A 23,290-nucleotide genomic window follows, 5' to 3' on the forward strand; every position below is an offset into this window, starting at 1 on the left:
AGTTGGGGAAATTGCAGGGTTCTCATTAGAAATATTTTCTAAAGATAGACTCCATGAGGCCACATGTAAAACCTGTTGTCCGACTTTTTTTACTTTCATCCTAGCAAGGCTTACTTATCTCTAGCTATTTTATTTTTTTTTCATTTCCACATTTCTAGGGATGAAAAGAAACTGCGTAGCCTAACAGAGAACAGTGCAGAGATTAACTTGTTTCCAAGTGCATCTCTTCATCTGTTGCAGATTCTTGATTGATGCAATCACAGGCTTAGCTACCTTTTGGTGTCCCTTTACTATTTTAAAGGGCATTTCATTTTGGGTTTTGAGCCCCTGTCACTTCCTTTGGATTGGAAGACAGCTGAGTCCCTTGGGTTTAGGTTGCAGTGCAGGAAGGCTTAAGTTTTCTTGAAGAGGTAGCAATGAAGAACCATTGACTAGCCATCTTCTAAAAGCGAGGGCGTTCTTACTTAGGTCAGGAGCACTGCAAAGAGAACACATTCCAAAACAATGAACAGCTTTTAACCATGCTGATCTTGCTGGGGTTGTCCAGGTTTCACGTTGGACTTGACACATCTTTACCTCAAGTTTGCTTGTTTAGTTATAATTCCAATACATGCACCTTTTCCCCTCTATATGGTTGTTATTTTACAGTTGAGGATTCTTTTCTTATTAGTCTTCTGACTAGTAAGACTAGTCTACTCTTTCTGACTAGTCAAAGCTAGTCAATGCGCTTTACCTCCAGGGACCAGTCTTCCATGGACCAAATAGCTGCATAACCTAGTACTGGAAAATTGTATTCCTCACCTTGAAGTGCAATTAAAGTCCTTCCTAGTGACTCCAGTTTCCACATGGAATCGGCCTGTTAATCAAGGATCGCATCGCACTCCTAGCCTACGAATATACCAGTGCGTTGCGAATAGCTATGTCTACTATATTGGCATAAATTTACCTCAGTAGAGTAGATCTAAATATCTGTGTAGTGGATATTGTAGAGCCTGTGTTTACAATGTATGGGATTCAGAGTTTTTACTTTGGACTAGATTTTTTTGTCTGGTCCCCTGAACTGAATGTCCTTATTGTATATGAAGTTTGAAGCTACCTGAGGTTTAGACCCTTATGTCCCATTAAGGGTGGAGTGCGTTCTCCAATGCTGAGAGCAAAGCTTCACATTTAGTAGAATCTAATTTATCCCCCAAAACTGCTCTTCAACCTAAAGCAACATGTGGTTAGTGAGAATGCTTGGGGGACTTGCTTCAAAACAGCATAGCTGCCTTGAGCCATAACACAGATGCAGCCAGCGTCTGTCCTGTCTTCTGTGAGTTAGTTTTGGAATCAGGAAACTTCAGAAGGACTGTTGTCACAGGGACCCTTCTTTCCTTGCGGTATTTTTAAAATCCGTCTCTATTCCTCTGCATTACTGTTTCTGAGTTTAGCTCCTAAAATACTGCAGCCTTCTACTTTTGGCCTGTGAGACTTGTGCTTTGCACCTCAGCATTCTCGCAGCACTAGTGTAGTATCTTTCCTGCTGCTGTAACCGCAGTATTTGCTCTTTGCACTCCATCTGGTACCTCCTTCCGTATCTCGCGTAGTCTGTCTGTCTTGACCGTAGTGTCTTAAATGCCGCAGAATGTTGTGTGTCATCCTGTGGTTCTTGCTCAGTGGCTGCACTCCACCTTTTGTACATGCCTTTTTCTTTTACCTGAAGGTGCATGTGCATGATTTCTTATGTTTGTTGTGTTTTATCATTCCCTCGAACATCTTACAAAGTAGTACTTTCTTTTTTTTCTTTTAACTTAAGCCTGGTAGTCTCTCTTCATTTATGAAATTTAGACTTCCTTTTCTCTTTTATTCAAATTATATAGTGCTTTTGTCAACTTTCCTGTGAACTTCATATGAGCAACGGCTCTTTTTTTCCACTGTTCCTGCTTTTGCATTATGTGAGATGGCATATAGAAGGCATAATTTAAATCTGAAAGGACATTTTATTATTTGAGACAGGAATTTTTCACATGTACAAAGAGCAGCCTTGGCTGTGATTTATAGTTTCTAATTGACTTAAAATAGATGGGTAATTTTGAGCTGCATGAATTAATTTTATACTGTGAGCCTTTGTTTTTGTATTTTATTTTCCTCTGATGCTGTGTCTTTTTCCTGAATGAATCCAGGTTGCTGGGAACAAGGAGTTAAGAGGCCATGCTATGTTCTTTCTGAGATCCAGGCTTTTTTTGCATTTGGCCTTACAGTTCGTTGTTGTCTGGCGGAACATGCTTTCAAAGATAGGCAAGATTGGTTCCAGTTTTCTGCAGTTTTTTTAAGTCTACAAAGATATATGAGACTACCCTTACATAGTTTTCTACTGCAAGTGTTCCTGCATGTGATACACATCATGCTAGTGCTACTTGAGTTTGGTACTCTATCAGTTTACTTAACAGTAGGTTTAGTTTTGCTGTTAAGAAAGTAGCTCTTGGACCAGTGAATTATGAGAATTACTGTATTATCATGGATAAATTTCATAAACTCTAATTTGAATGGATGTGCATCTTATTTCAGTATAATTATTATACCAGCTTTACAAAGACTTACACCTGGAAAAAACCTTATTCATGCCTCTGGACTTTGCAAGATGCAGTTTGATATGTTGGTAATATGCTGGTAATTAACTGAACCTTGTAAGCTATTTCTGACCTTTAACATCTACATCATCAGTTCATTCATCAGACTAGTTTGATGATGTTTAGGGCAGAGTAAAACAGAAATTTGACTAGCATATTAAATCCTGTCCAAAGACATTCCTTAAATTTTGTTTACAAATAGAGCTTAGGTCTCCTAATGTTATTTTAAAAGCACATTTTCTGTAAAGAAAATTTTGAGTTTAATCAAAAAATGTCAGAAGTTTAAGCACTGTTACAACACTATGGTTGTTTACTCACTGAATAAATGGAGAAATATCCCAGGGAAGGGAGGTACAAACAGCAGATTAGAAAACTTATTTAGAAAAGTTTTGTTTCTTGTGGCTTGCCATTAAAGAACTTTTCTTACTTTTTGCTGCATTATAAGTATTTGCTTTAAATTTAGGGTAGTTCCTAAATGTGAAGAATAGCATTTATAATAATGGCAAGCCGGTACAGGGCGAGGAGTTTCAGAATGCCTTATAAATAATAATGATGATAACTGATTTTAATACTAAAAATTTGTAGAACGCCAGCTACTCTGAGAACATGAATATTAACATTCAGTTAACATACAGTACTATTTCCAAAGTCTACATTTAAAAGCTTTTTTTTCCTGCACAAATGAGGGAATAATGAAATATATGATTTTCCTAAAATTTTCATTACCTGTTGAGCAAGAAAGAGATTTTATGTAGTCTTGTCCAAGAAGATGTCATTAAATAGAGTACTTCTAAGACTCTTCAACCTCTGTGTGAACAGAGAAATATGAAAATAGTTGTGTAGGCTTTTCAGCATCTGGCTTTATCTGTATGGGAGCACCATGGCATGGAGCTTCTGGCCCTGGAAATTATTTTGCGTGTGCAGTTCTACGAACTGCAAGTTACTGAAGGAAGCAGTAAAGACTTCTCAAATAATGGGGAAAAAACAAAAGCTGACTATAGTTCAATGTTGAGGCAGTGAAGGTGTATATGAGTTTCATAAATACTATATTGGAGGCAACCTGTCATCTTAGCTATGCACAGGTCTTAGTGTGTACAGATCATAGAGTTAGGAAGTGGGATTTGCAGAAGAATTTAGCGTATGGCCTAGCTGCTACTAAGGAGTCAGTATTAAAATTTGCCTTCAGCTCATTGGTGAGAGATTCCAAGGCAGAGCCTGCTTGGGTAACACCTCATTTGCTCACAAAATTGGGTAGTTAAATGCCCAAAGTGAAAACCTAGATTTATCTAACAGTTCAATGATACAGGGATAAAATGCTTCTTTTGTGCTATATAAACATGATTCTAGTTTCATTTACAGGGGAATCTCACCATTTCACATTAATTTGGGGGAAATCCATTGCATATTACTCGATTTTGTAATAAATGATAGGCTATACCATGTAGTTGTATTTTATATCACAAAATGTGTATTACTGTTAAGTTCTTTATAAAGCAGGTTTAGTTCTTAATGCAGCAATGAAAATATTGCAGAATATTTTGTGTGTAAATAAAGATCTCAGTAATGCCAGCCCCCTCACGCTTTATAGTAAGGGTATATTTATAATTTGTTTATGGGGGGCTGAATAACTAAATAGTGTCTGTTATTAAATAAAGTTACAGGCATGAATAGTGTGTATTATATACGGCAGTAAGCGCACCAGTAGAAGGTGTTATGGATAGTATTTTGACTAACTGTGCTGTACTAAAATCTGTAACAAATGCTTATTTGTTAAAATATTTATTAAACATTTAATACTTAATACAGATTTATAAATACTTTATATTTAATATTAAATGTAATCTCAGGACTTGACTACAGCCCTATAATAAAACCCTGCTGAGAAGGGACAGAAACAGGGTACACCTTTGGATAGTGAAATCCAGAACTGTGAAAGCCTAGTGCTGTGCTGACAAGCTGTCTTCTTGTAATATAGTAATAAAGGAAACTTAAAAATTTAATTAATATGTTTGCTAAATATACACAGAACCAAGTCAAGCATCAATAATTTGATGGGGTATATTATACCTTGTGTGCAAAGCTATGTTCAGGTTTGGAGCCCAAAATAGTATTCCTAACCAAAATTAATTTCTGTATTTAAGCAGGCAGTTGTGTTTTGTTTATTTCTTTGGTTTTAACGTAAGAGATTTGTGTATATATGTGCTCTTTCTCATGAGCTCTGTTTTTTATTTTTTCCTCTTCTTTCAAGGAAGAGAACATTTCCAGATACATTTTATGTCATATTAAATTAATATGGTATAGTTACCATGAAGCATTTTCTTCTGGTCATGGGAGAGGTGGCTCTTCACACCCACTCCCCCCAGTCTGTTTCCTTTCTGTGCTGACAAAAAGAGGTCGGTATTTCCTGGGCTAATGGTAGTGGGCACCAATTGCTTTTGTTCCTTTCAGGCAGAGTCCCATCCTTTCCTCTGTTTAAGCTGGCCTGTCCCTTCTAACCTTGAGACAGATCTGAAAGATATTCAGCGCTTAGCCTTTTGGGAAACCCTTTTCCAGTGTGTATTTGGGAAGAAGTTTTCAGCAGCTCTTCAATGGAAGAACAGATTTGAGCTTCTTTTCTGATGTAATCCCACCAATATCTCCTCTTTTTCTAAGATGACTTCCCTTCTCTTTTTATTGAAATATCTCTATAGCGAAACTTCTTCATGCTTACTATTTTTCTTCTATTAATAATAATTTTATATTTAGAAGCAAAAATGCCAGGCCAGATGCTACATTCAGAAGCAGGACTCTATTATGCTAGGAAACATATTACGACAGATTGGTGGTATCCTATAACACTAGGTAATCTCTGGACACATGGGGAATTTTACTTTAAGGGTTTGCTTCACGCAAGATGGAAGGGATGTGTTGGCTTTGGGTGTGGAGCGGGCAGGACGTTGAACAAAATGAATGTGACGACAAAGTTTACTGGAGAAGATGGTGCAAATGTGTTCTTTGGAAACAGTTCATAATATCATAGAAATGTTGGTTAGAAGGGATCTCTGAAGGTCATCTAGTCCAAATTTCTGCTTGAAGTGGGACCATCATGAGCAAGTAGTTCAGGTGAGCCACGGCTTTGTCGAGCTGAGCTGTCTTGAAAGCCTCCAAGGGTGGAGATTCGTCAACCTTTACAGATAGCCTTTTCCTTTGTTGCACCCTCCTGCCTGCCTTGTTTTGCTTAGTGTATTTTCCAGTACTGGAAAAAAGCAGAGATGGCATACAGCATGCTCATTCTAGAGAGAAATTGGGCAAAAATACTCCGAGTGAAATTATTTTTGTCAGTCATCTGTGTTCAGTCCCAAGTATTCACGGTTTATACAGGGCCCAGGGTAATAAACTGAAAATAAGGTGGATTATTCTTATATGTCTTGTATGAGATCACTATGTGCAGAGGTCGATTTCCTCCCTGTGTTGCTAAATCTCACTGGAATTTAAGGGTGGAAAGGAAGAAGCTTTGTTGTAACCATTAGCCATGTTCTGGTGTGACTTGTACAAAAGTTTCATCCAAACAATAAAGATTTTTACTAACAGTCTGTTTCATAACCATGATTTGACTGTCATTCTGCCAAGAAAGTATGGCGGTTTGTAAGCCCACTGATTTAAACTGTGTTTGCAATGAGGACTGAAACATTTTTGAGTCCCATTTAGGGGCTCAAGGGAACATTTAATACAGAATACCGGAGACTTTACTAATGAATCATAAGTGACCTTTTCTGTTGTCTTTCTTTCCTTTTTAATGCTATTGATTGATTGCAAGTTTAATATAATTTTCTTCACTCATAGTTTGCAGTTGTTCAAAAGCTTGAATTAACATTTTTTTGAGAAAAGCATATACATGCTGAGTTTATAGCTTGATATATCAATTTTTTAATTTAGCATTTACAATCTTTATGTAGCATAAGATTATATAGTTTCGTATTTGCTTGATCATGATGCATTGTCACATTCAAGTGGTTGTGAAAAATCTCTATGCATCCAGCCTTTCTGGATAATTATGTGTGTAAAAGACATGAAAACAGGGAAGTATAGATTTTTTTTTTTTAATGTAAAACGGTAAAGAGAAGAATGTAGTTTGGTGGAAAGAGTAAAAGACTTCCTAGCTTTCTCTGACAGATGGTACTTGAAGAAGGTTGTACAATGCCTCTTGAGGAGTCTTCAAGCCTTTTTTCTTCCTGGTAGTACTAACTTTTCATTGCAGCTTCATATAGATAAATGCTGGTAGTCTGGAGAAGAGACAGTCATAAACAGTGTCTCTCTCTTCCCTTGCCTCTGCAGATGCAGTTCAAAAAATTAAAGTTTAGGTGTCTTCTAAGTCTTATTTTGGATAGAATTCAGCAAGGCGGAATCTCCTGCTCTCATTCATAGTCCTCTTACGGTGAGCAGACTGTTGCTTATTTCAGAATCTGCTCTTAAGAGTTCAAGATGAATTCATGATGAATTTTTTGTCCTGGTAACAAACAGATAAAATGAAGAAAGGATGATGAAGATAATACAGGGAATATGGAATAGCAAAACCATTGCAGTGTGTATGTGCATAGCTTTCTGGCTTAAGATCAGATCTTTTTAATACCATAAAAATAATTTAGGTCTCTTTCTCTATTTCGAGTAGCATGTCAACAGCTTCTTAAAGACAAGTATTTGCTGAAAGTTAATATTCATATTTAACTGAGAAGAGAAAATTATGTGAAAGTTGTGTAAGTCTTTTTACTCAACTTATCTGTGTTCTGAAGAAATAATTTGATCAAAATCCTTTAAAATGTCACTGAGAAGAAATTAAAAGTACTGCTCAAGCGGTAGTTTGAACCTGAGCAGTGAGCAAAGTAGTATTTGTATTTAAATAAATTATTCTTGAGTGCATCTGAAAACAGAGTGTTAAATTTGTTTTGTGCAATTATTACAGAGGATGTTTACATAAAATGCCTTAGCACTGATCAAATCTTGGAAAATTGTTCTGCAGCTCTCCTTAGCAAAACTACCTCCACCCCTAACGTTCTTGCAAAAAGCTCTCCAGCATTTTTTAAATCTAACACTTTGAGTCCACTAAGATGTCTTCAGTATCCTATTCCTTTTGGTCACAAGCTAACTGTAGTACTTCTTCGCTACACTTGGTATGCCACTGTTGCTAATCCCAGTGGGATTTAGTGCTGTCAAATGCACTTCCATAGAGGGGTCAGGTGTAGACTCATTCAGCCGTATTAATAGCTGTGCAGTGTTGGGGCACATCAGCCTACTGGAGCAGAAGCCTTGATGCTAACTTCTGGAAGCTTAAACTGTTTTGCTGCCAGGACCCCATCTGCTTTCCTCCCCCCTTCTGGAACTGATGCCAAGTCCTGGCATCTTAAAACCTGATTGCGGCCTGTTGGAGTCTTCTGTTTGACAGTTGACTATTCTGACGCTTTGGGTACGTGCTGTAGCACTGTGTCATGGCATTATGACATTGGCTTATGGTCTGCATCTCCTGACCTGCCTCCATAATACGTGTCGATAAGTGAACTTGTAAACTGAATTGGTTTATGCCATCAAAAGGCAATGGGTTTTTTAGTAGGGGAACAATCCCTACTTTACAAAACTGAGAAAATAGAATTTGGGGACATAGGCACACAAAAAAGCAACATCTAAGATAACTTTTTCCGAATTGAAAAGGTGCTATATGGAATTGCATTCATAACTGGTAACAGTAAAATAAATCCGAATTGTCTCCTACACATGGTAGAATTTCAGTCTTTTTGATGCTTGGATCCTTTAAATTTTGGTTTAGAAATACGAAGTGATTATCCAGAGATTGTCTCATAACTGGTTTGCTTGGTTTTCTTTGTTTTAATTATGAAAAGAATACAATTATCAGTTCTTCCACTAAATATCAGCCATCAGTATGGAATCAAATACTATCATCCCTGTTGTCCAGTATCTATTTTCTTCCTCTGAAAAACCAGCAAGTAGAAGCAATTTGGTCAGGTAGCATTGAAGTTCTCTAGCCACACTCTTGGTATGTGGCTTCAGAGCTGCAGGTTTTCTATTGTTACTATTTTGTTTTTTGTGAAGCAACTCTTTGTTAGCCAGATTTTCAAGTATCTTCCTTCTACTGGTGAAATTCTTCTCATAAAAAAAATTCTGTGAGAAGATTGAAAATAGTATTTTTTTTAATGACTTTTCAAAATAAAATATTTCCTGTAACTTCCAGTTTGGAATCTAAGCAAATTATCTGCAAGACTGTAAAATATGTGCGTTTGGGTTGTACGCTATGCCCTGAGCAGTTTGAGAGAAGACTTGAAGCTCAACAAACTTGTCATGCATGGACTGCTGCTTGTAGCTGGTGCTTGAGCTTATCTGGAGTTGTAACTGAGTGGAGATGTTGTGAGTAAGCTGGGGATCTTGGCTAATCCTTCTTGGCCTTGATCCAGCATGGGGAGCAGCAAGAGAATACCCCCAGCTGTTTACTCAGCATGTCTCTGTCAGCCAAAGGGACAAATTGCAGGCAAATGCTTATAGCCTTCCAGCAGGTTGGCCAGATGTGCAAGAATTCAGCAGACAGGTGTAATAGGGCTGGCAGCCATATGCCAGCTGGTAGGTCTGATAATATGAAATTGTGTGCAATTGACCCATGGGTGGAAATTGCAGTGATTTGGGCAGGAATACTGTGCATGAAGTTTTGCAGGATCAAGTTTCATGTGCTCCAGCTTTCTGTACCTATACTCTAGAGTACCTGTTTATTGTTGTTTTTTAGGGAAATGCCTTGAGTTCTTTCACTTTGGTCCCCTGTGCAGAACTTCTTGCCCAAGAGGGATAGCAGACTTAAAAGCAGTGGGGTGATTCTTCCCAAGGGTCAGCATAGTAGCTGGCCATTTTGGAAGGGAAACTTTCCAATTCAAACAGATGCTTAGTTGTCACCTTATTGGACCACAAAGTTCAGAAAGGTGAAAGTAATAGCACGCCTTTTATAGTAGCTTTTCTTGGCCTCAGTGCTGTGATGTTAATTGAGCCTGCCCCATTCAGTAAGTGTGCTGTTAAGCAGGCAAGGGGTGTTCATGACCTCTGCAGAGCAAGTGACAGAGGAAGAACAGAAGCACTGCATAAAAGTTAATGTCATAGCTGACAGTGTGTTATCTGCAGCTCTGGAATCAGAAAGTATTTAAAGGCAATGGCCCAGCCCCTTAAATAAATAAGGGAAAGCCATTCTGAACTGGGAGGGGGCAGGGGAGGGACTTGGGAAAAGCTGAGTGTTTCTTACACATGCGTTGGCAAGACATTCAGAAATACAGGCTCCAGCTTTTGCAAAGCAGTGGCATTGCACAAGTAATGAATCTACTGCTGACTCCATGCTGACATCCAAACTGACACCTCCTGGTGCCAGCAGATTGATCACAGTCTCTGCCAATGCTCAAACTGCCCTTAGCACCAAAGCAGGTCTCAAACTTTGGACGCTGTAATGTTGCAGCCAGAGCAGCCGTTGGATGCCACCCTTCCCGGAGGCTGGGATGCTTTACGCTGAGGGCATGTTTCCTCCCCTGACTACAGTTGAGGTCTGCTTTCCCCATTTCTAACAATACCAGTTGTTCTATTAGACAATGAAATAATATTTTATTAAAGTGGAATTAATGTGATCTGTCCTTAAAAAATAGAGCCAATGTTATGTTTATGGCTTGTCTGATCCTAAAAAGCAAAACTTTGTGGTGATATGGATTATTTCTGAGTATTCTGTAAATCCATGGGCTGTTTCTTTTTCTCTTTTCAAAAATGTGTACTAGACTTACCTTTCTTCAGTTCTTCCAGGTTCGGAAAATACTTCAGCTTGTTTACCTTAGCACTGTTGAGGGAACGTCTTCAAGCCCTCCCAACTGTAATACAGCTGTCTTACTAAAATATTCTTTAAGCTGGTGTTTCCTATTACTGTTTGTGTTCCTGTCGTCGTATTTAAATAATGATCTTTTTTCCCTACTTTGTGAAGGGGGAAACAAAGCAGGCGTTCAGATTTCAGACTTCTCTACATTCTCATTCCTATATGCTTTTTTCCCCATTTAATAGTAGAACTCTATCTATTTGGTGATACTGAGGGTGTTCTTGCTACCTTATTAATGTCCTTTGCACTTTAGCCTTTCTGACTTTGCACTCTGGCCTTTCTGGTTTTGTCACTACATGCTTGTGGTGTTCCTTAATACTCAGTTATATGTTTTCTTTTTTGTTGTTACCTCTTTTTCTTGGATTACCGAGGAAATTTTGATGCAGCCAGAGTGGCCTCTTATTATACTTCCTGTCTTTCTTCCATGTGATATTTGCCACTGAGTTTTTTTTAATATAGTCTGAATCACTTAATATTTGTCCTGTACTTTTTTCTTTAGGTTATTTATTTTTTGAAGAAACTCTTTCTACCTGTTCCCTGAATTTGTTTGACTTCTGGAATCCACTAGCCTTATTCTGATGCTTTCAGAACTTCCTCTCATTTCATAATCATTCACAGAAATTATTTCAGCCATTACTTTTTATATAGATAGGCAGGGAAAACTCCTTTCCTGTGGGGGTAACAGAGCACTGGAACAGGTTGCCCGGAGAGGTTGTGAAGTCTCCATCCTTGGAGATATTCAAAAGCCATCTGGGCACAACCCTGGGCAGCGTGCTCTGGGTGACCCTGCGACCGCTGAAAGCAGGATAGGCAGTGTGACTCCGGGAGTTCTCGTCTTCCAGTTCTTCACGTAGTGACAACTTGGATATTAGTCTCTTGCTGTCTCACTGTACAGCTTTGAGGAGAGGAGAGGAGGCTTCATGGTAGTAATGCCTGGCAGTCCTTGTTGTGGACCCACCATGATTAGCAGAGGTATTAAACCTACACTTCCTGAAAAGAGCAAAGAAAACTACTGGCAAAAACATGGATTCTTCTGGGAGCCAGATACTGAATGAAATCAAGTTATGTCCTACTTGCCTTGTGCAGAAAATAGGACAGATTCATGTGGCGGTTTCCGGGCAGCTCTGATTTGAGACGAATCTAATTCATTGGTGGGGAACTGTCTGTATACATTCATGCTTCCTCCCTTGTCCTTGCCTTTTCTGGTACTGCTGAAAGCAAGATAGAAGGTCTTTCTGCTGTAGGGTGGGCAGTTGCTTTAGGAACAGTTGTAATATTTTAAGATAGTATTACTCTACTGCTTGAAGTTATTACTGCAACAGAGCCACAGCAACCTCTCATTGGCATGTCTGCAATATAAGCTGTCTTGGCCACAGTTGCTGCTGCACGTAATCAAAGCAACCTGGCTGACTTTGAACTGAAGCAGGCTGGAAGCTCCTGCAATACTCACTAATGCATCATGCCTTGGGGAGGGGGGGCTATCCCGTCTAAAAGACTGCAGTAATGAGTTGAGAGTAGGAGCTTCTCAAGCCTTTCTATCTTGAGAAGGCATCATCTGTCTGTGCTTAGGCAGGATGCTGAAGCACTGGGCATGCAACTGCTTTGTTCTTAGCAGCTTGTGCATGCTATGAAGGGATTAGTTAGAAGGCAATCATTATTTTTCTGTTGGTGTATAAATGCAAAGGTATCTTTTCTTCATACACAATTTTAAAATGTATCATTTAAGTTACTGACAAATTTTGCAAATTAATTTTCCTTTGTATGTAGTAAGTGAGAAGTGACAGGTAGTGAGCAACAAACTCCAGTGTTTTCAATGTCATGGATCAGTGTCAGCCGTGGTTTCCGTTGATAAAGGATTCTAAAGCAACCTTTTGTCATATGTAACAAGTGGTTAAGTCTACAAAGAAATGTCATATGCTAGCTGCTGAGTTAGATACCACCTACTGGTAATCCTGGAGCAAATGTATAGCTTTAAAGTTTGTAGGTTTCTAAGGACTGTGTTTGTGCTTTACTCTCTGTGAGTGGCTCTCCCTAGGACAGTTACATGCTGTTAGCTCTGCTTACTGCTAGGGCCGGATGCATTGCATTAAACTCTTTAACTATAGTAAATTACATACTAGGGAAAAAATAGCATGTAAAAACCTGTTACTATCCCATTTGAAAGCAGCAGGGAAGACCAAGGTTAGCACCTTTATTACCAGAAAGAGGTGGAGCCTCATGTATTTATAAAGGTGTTGAATTCTCTTTACTTTCATTTTAAAATGTGTTTTGTTGTTTAACATTTTTTCAGCCACCATTTAGCAAATTTGATAGTTAAGATAGGTTGAATAGTTTATGCGTTTAACTGAAACATGGATAAAGGAAGAATGACTGCTCAAGGAACTACTTTGAGGTTACCTTAAAAATTTGTTTGTTTCTAGAAACTGGTAAGTGTGAGATGCTGGCCACAAGGAAGAACCGAAGGTGCGAGCAGAGACGTGCGGGCAGTTCTGCCCTGCCAGAAGGACTGCTCCTGCTTGCTTTGTGGCAGCTCTAGCATTTGTCTGACTCTTAACGCGCAGATTCAGCTCACTAATCAAGCAGAAATCTGTTCACTTTTTTTTTCTTCTTTTTTCCTGGGTTAGTTTTCTAACCACCTATCTGGGAATGGGAGAAGAAATGAGGGTAGTGGGAAGCGAAGGCTTGCTCCTCACTGTCAGTGTCAGTCAGTGGATGAACTCAGCCTTCTTTTCTGACCACAAAGGAAGAAATAGGCCTATTTCAGGGTCAATATCATATCCTCAAGGAAGAAAAGCAGGAAGAGCAAAGACCACATCATCAGCAGACTGTCTTAATGTTGGACAGCCCTGAGAATTATATGATAAAGGCGTTTTATTATGCATGGTCTCTGCAACTCATCGGAGCACCCAAAGAGCTTGACTCATTTCCTCTGCCATAGCATAATCATCCTTGATGACAAAAAAAACCTCCAACAGTGACAGTTTGGCTAGTCTAGAATAAGCCTCGGACAGTTTGTGCTTCCTACCGCTTTGGGCCCAAGGGTGAAGGAAGACGATGCAGTCTTTCACCAGTAGCATTCCTGAAGTCACACTGCAAATAGTTTTTTCTATATTTAAATGATGTAGCTTTCTAGACTGATGACATTAAGTTGGGGGAGAAGCAAGAAGGTGGGAGAGGAAACTGCAGAAAAAAATAATCTGTTAAGCAGAGGTAGTGGCAACTGAATAAACTGAAAGGACAGTTAAAAGCTACAGAAGAAACACTTAGAAAATGCAAAGTCAACTGGAATTAATTCCAGCACATTTCACTCTTTATCTGCATCTGTCATTTGCAAATGAAAGTAAAGGTAGCCTTATTTATGACAGTTGCAGTTGTTGATGCACTTGAGATGTTGTAACAGTTTTCACATAGCCATACTGTAGGAATTGTAGCTGTAATCACCTAAGACAATAAGGCTTGTAGAAAGATATGCTGTGTTTTGTTATATCATCAGACAGAGCTGGAAAAGGCGAACTTCCAGGTGCGTGAGCACTGCTTTGCTTTTAACCATGGAACTGGAAGCCTGTGAAATTCTGCTGGCAAGCTTTTTGAGGAACAGATGTGCAAAACATAGGTGCAAAAAGAACAAAGGGTATGATTTGAATCCCTAGAGGTCATCAAGAAAATCTACTTTTTGATGAAGCATTTAGAATTTGAGAAATTTGGAAATTCCCATTTGGGAATGAAAATTACCCCATTCAGAATAAATTCTACAGAAGAATGTTTTAATAGTGCAATATTTTAGATCTGTAGTAATTTCTATAAGCTGAGACCTGAGAGGAAAATGAATTTGAAACTCAGTAAGAGTCAAATGAAAGTATTTGGAACACTGTGCATTGTGACATTTTAGCACAAACCAAGACAACTTTAGCAGATATGTAAAACCCTGGTCAGTTAAATGCTTGTGGGAGAGACTGCAAACATCACCAGAAGATGCATCTCTGATTTTTTTAAGGAGATCAATGGACACCAGATATCTATTCAGTTTTTAGCTGGATACTGGTACAGAAGTTAATGTGTTGCTGGAAGCAGTCTTGCTAGCATCTGAAATCCATAGATAGTAGGAGATTAAGTAGTAAACTCATGTGAAATTATCCCCACAAAAAGAATTTGTGAGTTTAAGTGTATGGGTAAACTGAAAAGAAAAACATTATTTCTAATAGCACCCGAGTAAGAGGGCACTTACTAGGTTACAACTGTGTTTAGCACTTGACATCGTATATACAATCAAGGAGAGGAAGACCAAAATTAATGAGGTATAGTTTCAGGATGTCTTCCAAGCAATCAAATAGAATAGAGAAGAGAAGTGAAAGTGCCTCCCCAGAATCATGCTGCTAGAAGACTTGCACTCTCTATAAAACCAGAATAAAAGGAGGATCACTTGCTCCTTTTGTATCATAACTCTAATGGAAGGCACTGAGTTCATTGGTTAATATATCATCAGGTATAAGCCCCAAATAATTAAATATGTACAGGGAGAACACTTTCTGCAATCTACAAAGAGAGGGAGAAATAAGTGGAAATGGGTAATGTCAAATACACACATTTTTATGCTGCCTGTGTTTGTAGGGTTGTGATAGGATCACTCAGAAAAAGCAGTGTACATAGTGGAACAAACATTTAGTATTACCTTTGGGACATACTCTTTCTTCAGACCAATGTTTGTGTTTTAGTTAATACCCAGGTGTTTCTCAGAAAACCCATCACATCGTTGGTGGGATAGAGAGTACTAAGATTAACATAGATAATATTTTGAGCTGGAAAAACATGGCATGATTAGACGCTCTTGAAAAGAGCAGTCTACTGGCCTCAAGCTAAATAAACAAAAATGTAAATTATGTGTAGGTGAAACAGGATGCCTGGGTGAGCTAATGCACTAAGGTGTGTGTACAAATAAATCACTGTAAAGTTGAGGCCATCATTAATGAGCTTGTGTAAGCAAATGAAAAAGTGTAAGCAAATTCTTGCGTATAGTTTGAGTTTGATGCTGCATCTAAACAAGTTGATCTTTCCACTGTACAACGAAGCTGAGTTCAGAAGGCGCACAGATGAATCTGCAGTGTTGACTTTGTGCAGCAAAGCATTTCTGCACCCAGCACAGCCTGCGTTATCTGTTGTCCCAGTCCTCTGTTCTGATGGGTAACTGAGGCTTGACTGAATCATCTTAATCACCAGTACTAGAAAAATGGTTGTCAGTATGATCAAATAGGGGAGAAAGGATGATTTGGGCATGGCATACGTGACTGTTAAAAATATGAAACATTTTGAAAAACTGTTTACCCTTGTTAGCTGACACTGACCCAAAGCAGCTTGCCACCAAGAGCTTCAAAACAGTTTTAAAACTGCTGAAGTGATGGGTTTGAGAAAGTTTTCTCAAGAAACTTAAATTTGAAATGTTTTTTAGCTGATGTATTATATTTTAAATATGGGCCATTGCTTCTGTCTCTTACTTTAGAGAATGAGATTTATATGTTAGATATTAAATCGATGAGATTCCTAGGAATCTCAGGATCTGGAATGCCTTTTTTTTTTTTTTTTTTTTTTTAACAAATAAAAAAATGCTGCTTCTTTGTATGGGTCAAAGGTAGTGATTTTGTAATACTCCAAGTCTCCTGAAACACAGAAAGGGACATTTAAGATCTTTTCTACGGAACTACTTTTAAATGTTGCTCAGCTGGTTCACTCTTCTGCACACAAACTAAAAATTATCTATGGATATTGATTTATTAGCTTTCAATGTAATTTTTGTTACTTTAATATTGTGTTTTATGGGCTGTATGTTGTCTGCAGAACTTTCCATACACAATTAGCTTTAAAAAGTCTATTAACAATCCAAAAATGCTAAATTTATTTCTGCAGTACTCAGATCCACAGCATTCCAACTATATATATATATGTGTGTGTGTGTATATATATATATTTAATCCAGCATCAGATGTTAACAGCGTAATGGCTATTGCTGGCAAAGGAGGTGCTAACATCTAGGCAATCGAATGACATATTTCTGCAGTTGCACTAGTTCACCATCATAGACTTTGTAAAAAAGGCAACAGTTGCTTAGCACGGTAGTGAGGTTACCATAGGTGCAGAAGATATCAGAAGGTGAGTATAATACTTAGAACATGCTTGGACACACCACCAAATTTGGCGATCTGGAGGCTTTCGCCCTTACCACACTGACTTTTTGACTTTCTGCATAATGGTTATACACAACTGTATCTTCAGTTAAAATACATATTTTTTTACTTATGGCATGTAGCTAATAAAACAGTGAAAGTAACTACACTTTTTCTCAGCTCTATGAAACTATGTATAATAGTTGCCTGCTTCTGGCAGGTTTATTGGGCAGTTTTCGAGGGAAAGCTGGCACTAACTTACTGCAATTCCTTATTCTTCTGAGCCTGGCTTTTGAGCTCCAGGGAGAACAGTGGCCGTTCGGCGTGTGTCCTCTGTCTCTTGAAACAACAACTCTAAGCCATACTTGCTCCTGTAGGGTGAAACAGAAAGGACAAGGCCGTATAGCCTTTCTGAACGCTAACGCTCTGTCTTGGATTGAGAGACAGAAACTTTCTCTAAATATGCATCTTCTGATGGCACTAAACAAAGATGCTACCATTTTCCCCTTTACAAATAATTTTTTCCTCAAAGACTTCTTGCTAATAATTTGAGCACTCGATACAGCCTCCGTGCCGGTGAATGCTGTCACTGCACTTTTACCTAAGGATCAAAGTTTTCTCTCTGGTGTGTTGTGCAGGTATTTACCAGACAGAAATGTGGGTGTGCAAGCAGAACATAGTTATTAGCCACAATACCTTCTGTAGGCAACTGGCATATGTTCATTTGAACAGCCAGATTAGTAGCCTACATACAGTCAATGAAGTTTACTGGAGTGGTGCAGGGAATGTGACTCAGAGCATGTAAGTTAGATACAGAAAATACACATAGTGAATGGCTTCATGAGGCTTTCAGGTTTTCACTAATGCCTTTTATAGAAAGCTCGGTGTCGTCTTAATCTTTTGACTTGAAACTGAAGAAGGTAAACATCTCATTTTAATTGCTGGGCACATTGCTGAAATGCTTTGCAGTTAGGAGTTACACCTTAACATCTAACAAGTCATTTCCACAGCATGCTAACAGTGATTATTTATTTCCTGGTAATATTCTGATAACTGGTTGACTTAGGACCCCTTAGTGGTTCTTTGCTTTGCAATTCAGTGGCTATTTCATTTGTAAAATGTATGAATAGGTTCTCGAAGAAGAGCAGAAACATCAGGAAGAACACACCAGCTTAGCAAAATTGCAGCACTGTACCAGTAAGAACCAGGCAGTAACTTTTTTATAGAGCAAGTGTATCAGCAAGCCATATGCGAGAGTGAAATATATCTGTCCTTGGGGTGGGGTAACTTTGGCCTGTGGCCTGTCTAACAAAAATGGCTGCAGAATTCCCATAAATTGATTAGCAGTATTTGTTCCTCAGATTACTCATAGGATGTCAAGAAGTGTGTAAATATGAAAATTTAATATATGTCTGCTTGCTGCTTTTACACTCAGTCTCTCACACCAGTTTATTGAGTAAATACTCTCTTTGAAAGTACCACTTTGAACCCAAGTCCTTGGGGATGAAGACTATCTCATTATTATTTCCTTAGACTTCTGCTCAGATGTGAAATAGTATATTCCTATGTTAATTTTATATGCTTGGACTGTGGCCACTTTTATCTTATTCTAGTTTTTCTTATGCCATAGTTAAAGTTACTATATCCTTTAATCCCCCTTGCTACACTGTGTTGCATCTTTTTTGATTTCTTTGCTATCTTTCCTCAGAGCATCAGTTTTCATTGATCCTTTTGCTGTGACTAATGCAGTAAAACAGTAGTATCTTTCTTTTGATCTCTGTGGCAAATGCATTTATTTCTGAATGAAATGATAATGTTGTTAACTTCTGTAAAGACTTCCTGACAGAATAATAACTGGGGATGGACAAGCGATTCAGATCTAACATGAACCGATCAGCTTAGTTTGTGCTGTGCATCTGTCTCTCATCTGATCATGGAAGGTGGTCCTGGCTTTCCTGTCCAAGGGGTTAAGCAAGGCCTTTGCCACTGTGGGCCCAGTTGCAGTTTACCAAAGTTGGATCATCTTGGAAGCCTAAAACTTGGATTATTTGTCTCTTCCTGAAGTTGTCTCCTCTCCCCCTTAATAAACAAAATTGTTTCACCGTTTAATTTCACAGTTAGTATGTTTAAACCAATGTAATAATGCATGTCAAAGAGTAGGAGATATTGTTATAATTTTAATTACAACTTAATTGGCACATTCCGTATATTTATATTGAACTTTTAGGGCTATCTTTTTCGTTGTTTTAAAAATCTTGGTTTTTTTAAGTGCTCACATTCTAAGGTGCACACAGAGCAGTGATATTGATATACTGGAGCATTGCAGGCATGCACCGTTTTGCAGCTACAATCCAAGAGTCCTTAGATGAGACTTACAAAGCTTCTTAGAATTAAAGTATTGTGCTGTTGATTTGGGTATCATGGTACAGTATTTGCTAAAGCTTTCAACAGACGGCAGACTTATGAAGGTGGTGTATCTGCAATAAACTCCTGGTTCTTCTGCTTTTTGCTTTCATTTGTGGGGTAGAAAGGATATGATCACACAAATCCTTTTATCTGGACTGCACGCTTCATGTTTTGGTAAGAACAAAAAAATTGTGCATCTCAGAAGACACAAAATGTTTTAAAGTGTTGCTAGGTATATAAGTCATCTTGGTTATTGTAGAAACAGTTCCTCTTCTGTGCCTTTGACATCTTTCTGATCTTAGATTTTGTCTACAACCTTTTATTGCTTAAAAAGTTAATGACAGTTCAACTGGAAAGAATTAAGTCAACAAGATTTGACTTTCTTTTTGACAGGTGCAGTTGAACTTTTGGGAAGAGAGACTCCAATATAAGTGATCGTCTCTCTCCCCAGTACTTACAGGAGGCATTCACTGTACCATACCGGAGCTGTCTGGCACTTGAGCACTGAAGAGTGCACGCTCTGTTAGAATAACTTCTCTCCTTATCACACTGTGAGATTTGCATTTATTAATATAGCTGAATAAAATTAATCTACAACTGTTTGGTAAAATACAAGAATTAAACAGTGGGTATGGTCCCTTTCAAGCTTTCAGACTAGTAGTAATCATACGTTTAAATAATAAACTTTACTCTCTCTCCAACACTAAAAGCAAAACTGTTTTTCCTATAATAAAAAATAAAGTTGTGTGAGCATTGTACGTACAAAGTATGAACAAATAATGAAAACAATTTTTATGCAATACCTCTCCTAGATTTTAAAATTTCACACTTTCACACTATTTCATACTAGGTTGCTACAATAACTACTATTCTGTCATTGCCATTATGACTGTTATCCTATCTAATACCGCATAACCTCTTGAGAAGTAACAGGAGTATAGAAATTATTCTCTGCCTCTCTATTTTGTTTAGTTAAACAACATATTTTTGAATATGAAGAATAAAGTGTTTCAAATAGGAATAGCAGTATATCACAAAGTCCACTCAAATAGATTACTTCTTAAAAGCAATTCAGCTAGCAGTTTTAAAAGAAGTGCAGTCAGACGTTCTTTTCTTTCTTGAACTGAAATGTTTTATATGCAATTTCTAAGTATTATTATTAAATCATTATTTTTATGAGAGATGCACATCTTAGTAAATGAGAGATTTTTCAAAAGACTTTAAACAAGCAGTCAGGCAGGAACTTCTCTAGAGAATCAGTTGCAGAGTAGGAAGTGCTGCATCTTTAGTTTGCTCATTCAAATCTAGTCTATATTAATAGAGGCTGTTTGTTGTTGCTGCTTAACTGTTCTTGGGATTTTGGAAAGGCATTCGCAGTCCAAGTTCTAGTGGACAAGTACTCAGGGTGTGAGTCTCCTTTTTGCAGTAAGATCCTTGCGCAATTCTGTTGAATTAGTTGGAGATGTGCCTGGCTGCTGAAGATCACTTTTTGTGAAGATCCCTTTGGAGCTGTGACAATAATTTGTAGCTGGGTGGTCATGCTCAGAGATGCACAAGGCTGAATAAATCTAAAAATCTGTTTATACTTTGCTTAAGAGATGTGGCTATACTACAGTAGTGCCGTGGATTGTGTTTTTACTTTTTCTATGCAGCTTGAAGTTTGTGTGTTCTTTGAATAAACATAGGCTATTGTTCAGATGAACTAACAGCATGACACATTCCACATACGAAATTTTGACGTGAAAACATGATTGGTGTTACTGTATGGATATATTATATTTACTGTAAGCATGGTATGGTGTGGGCAAATACAAGCAGCAGTAGGTCTGTTGTTAGCTAACTGGGCACCTGTCCAAATATCATTAAAAATATTGACATTAAGTAATTTGGGTTTTTAATAATATTTAATTAGCTGCTATTTAAACACCTCTGCTCAGATTGACCTACATGTTCTAGTTTTAGAAGTTCAGTACAGACAGCAGATTTGACATGTGTCGCGCGTAGTGTTTTCTAAAGGAAGTAGCGTGCAGCTCTAACTTCTGAAATCCTTTGGTTCTAAAAAGAGGAACAAACAAATGCACAATACTTAATACTGTCTTATTTGTTTTTCAGATTAGCATTGTACGTATATGAATATCTGCTCCATGTAGGAGCACAGAAATCTGCCCAGACATTTTTATCAGAGGTATGTTTTCCCCATCTTTTTTTTCTTTTTTCTTCCACAATTTTTAAGTGTGTGCAAGTAAAATGCATGTAAAATAAATGTATGTTGATTTAAAATAAACATCAGTGATGACCTTGAGTATCAGTTTACGTTGATCAGCATAGACTTCTGACTCTGCGAAAGCTGGTTTGCCAAGTCATTTTACATGCCATAGTATAATTACTTTTGCTATGATTTGTTACCCACTGTTCTCTGATTTGCTGCTACATTGAGAAAGATTCCCCCCGTTTTCTCTAATAAGTACGCATGTTAGAGAATGCAGGGATGGTACTCCTTTTTGATGATCTTCTAACTTATTGTTGATACCTCCAATTGTGAATAATGTACCATCCTAAATATACAGCAATCAAGTATTTTACATCCCATCGTCATATACTTGCAGTTCGTATTCTCTTAACCAGTGCCGATTTCAATATATATTCTTTCCATCCTTCTAATCACTTCACTTCTTTTCATCTGGTGAATCAGTTATGACTATAACCATTCAGAGCCTATTTCTTAAGCACTTTTTAACTGCTAGTGGATTTTTTCCCCCATTATACAATAGTTATTATTTTTCATAGTCTTTTAAAGACTTGTATACATCTTTTGAAGATTGAAAAAAAATTATCTTTCTTTAGCATTCTGTATTTATTCTGGGATACAGAAATACCTGTGCATCAAACATATTGAAGTCTTTTCAGTTTATTATTATTTTTAATCTTTCTTTGATGCAATTATAATAACTGGCTAGTGAGCAGAAGTGAGGAAAAAAAGGCAAGATGTTATATTTAAAAAATTTGTTGCTTCAACTAATAGTCCTTCAAAAGCTAACAGAATTACTATCCTAGTGATGACTTTTTGGAGGTGAGAGAGGAGAAGAACAGGAGGGTTATTTGTGGTAGCTATCATAGAAAATTCACATAACACAGTTAGGCAAAGGAGGTAAAATTGTGGTAGTATCAATTTATGTTTATATTAATGTGTGTTTTTTGATTGTTTTCTCTCTTGGTAAAGTAATGGGGAAATATGAGAGAAAGAAAATCAGAGAGTATAATCTTGTCTTATGCAAAACAGCAGTCACTTGCAAATAATATACTGTACAAGATTCTTTTTGCTCATTTTGTTTTTATGATTTATCTGCAAAATGAGCAGTTGACGGGAGTGTAACTGGTCTAACATTTGGATTTCAAGAAAACATTCAATACAGTGTCTTTGAACTTCATTGTTAAAACTAATTTAAATTTGGACTATAGAGAAACTCTCAGATTTTAACTAATATAATCTGAGGATGTATCAAAACCTTCAAATTTGGACAACTAGTCAAAAGATAAGGAGTAGGGCATAGCAATAAATAAAAAGGTATTGAATTGGTATGAAGTGTCTGCTAGATTTCACATAGAGCTATGAGCCTATTTACCCCCTTCTTTAACAGTGCAGAAGGGCAAATACTATGCTGATAATATTTGTAAATGATTGTAGGTTGGAACAAATGGCACGGCCATCATACCAAGGAACCTGGAAAAAATGCTGTTGGGGCTGAAAGTCATAAAATGAGGTTCAGATTGTGAAAGCAGGACGCTAATACAGTTTGGATGAAATAATCTAAAACACAGAAGTTGGTGGTAAAAGCCGCAGAAAGAACGGTAGTGGCTCGTGGAGTAGACAGGCCTTTACGTTGTAATGCCCATTCAATCCTGGGCTGTAAACCACAAAATAATAGCTTTTACCCCTCCATGCCACAGCTTTAGTTGTAGAAAATGAATATTGGCATACAGGATGAAAATGAGAGAATGGCAGTTGAGAGAAGTGCAAAAAAAAAAAAAAAAAAAAAAGAAAAAAAAAGAAAAAAAAAGTCTTCCAGACCATTATTTTATGAGATTATGAAAGTCTGATTTTCCATCTGTCTTTGTACTTTTCTGACTCATGGGTGCCGTGAAGCAGTTGCCCTATTGTGGCAGGCTAGTTGTGGGAATACTTCAGGTGTAGGAGATACCCAGGTGGCATAGGAGGAAATCTATATTGTTTTGGTCATTGCTTA

The 23,290-nt window shown here is 37.7% G+C and overlaps 1 protein-coding gene across 3 annotated transcripts in view; it reads left to right on the forward strand.

Annotated features, from left to right (window-relative positions):
* LOC112983671 (single-stranded DNA-binding protein 2) overlaps positions 1 to 23,290 on the forward strand; it is a 193,678-nt gene that overhangs the window by 25,398 nt on the left and 144,990 nt on the right. For all 3 annotated transcript variants that reach the window (XM_064499882.1, XM_064499884.1, XM_064499883.1), the window contains exon 2: positions 21,159 to 21,231. In XM_064499882.1, the coding sequence (XP_064355952.1) occupies positions 21,159 to 21,231 (73 nt within the window). The remainder of the gene's footprint in view (positions 1 to 21,158; positions 21,232 to 23,290) is intronic.

This window comes from Dromaius novaehollandiae, chromosome W (genome assembly GCF_036370855.1).
Source record: "Dromaius novaehollandiae isolate bDroNov1 chromosome W, bDroNov1.hap1, whole genome shotgun sequence".
Lineage (NCBI taxonomy): Eukaryota > Metazoa > Chordata > Aves > Casuariiformes > Dromaiidae > Dromaius > Dromaius novaehollandiae.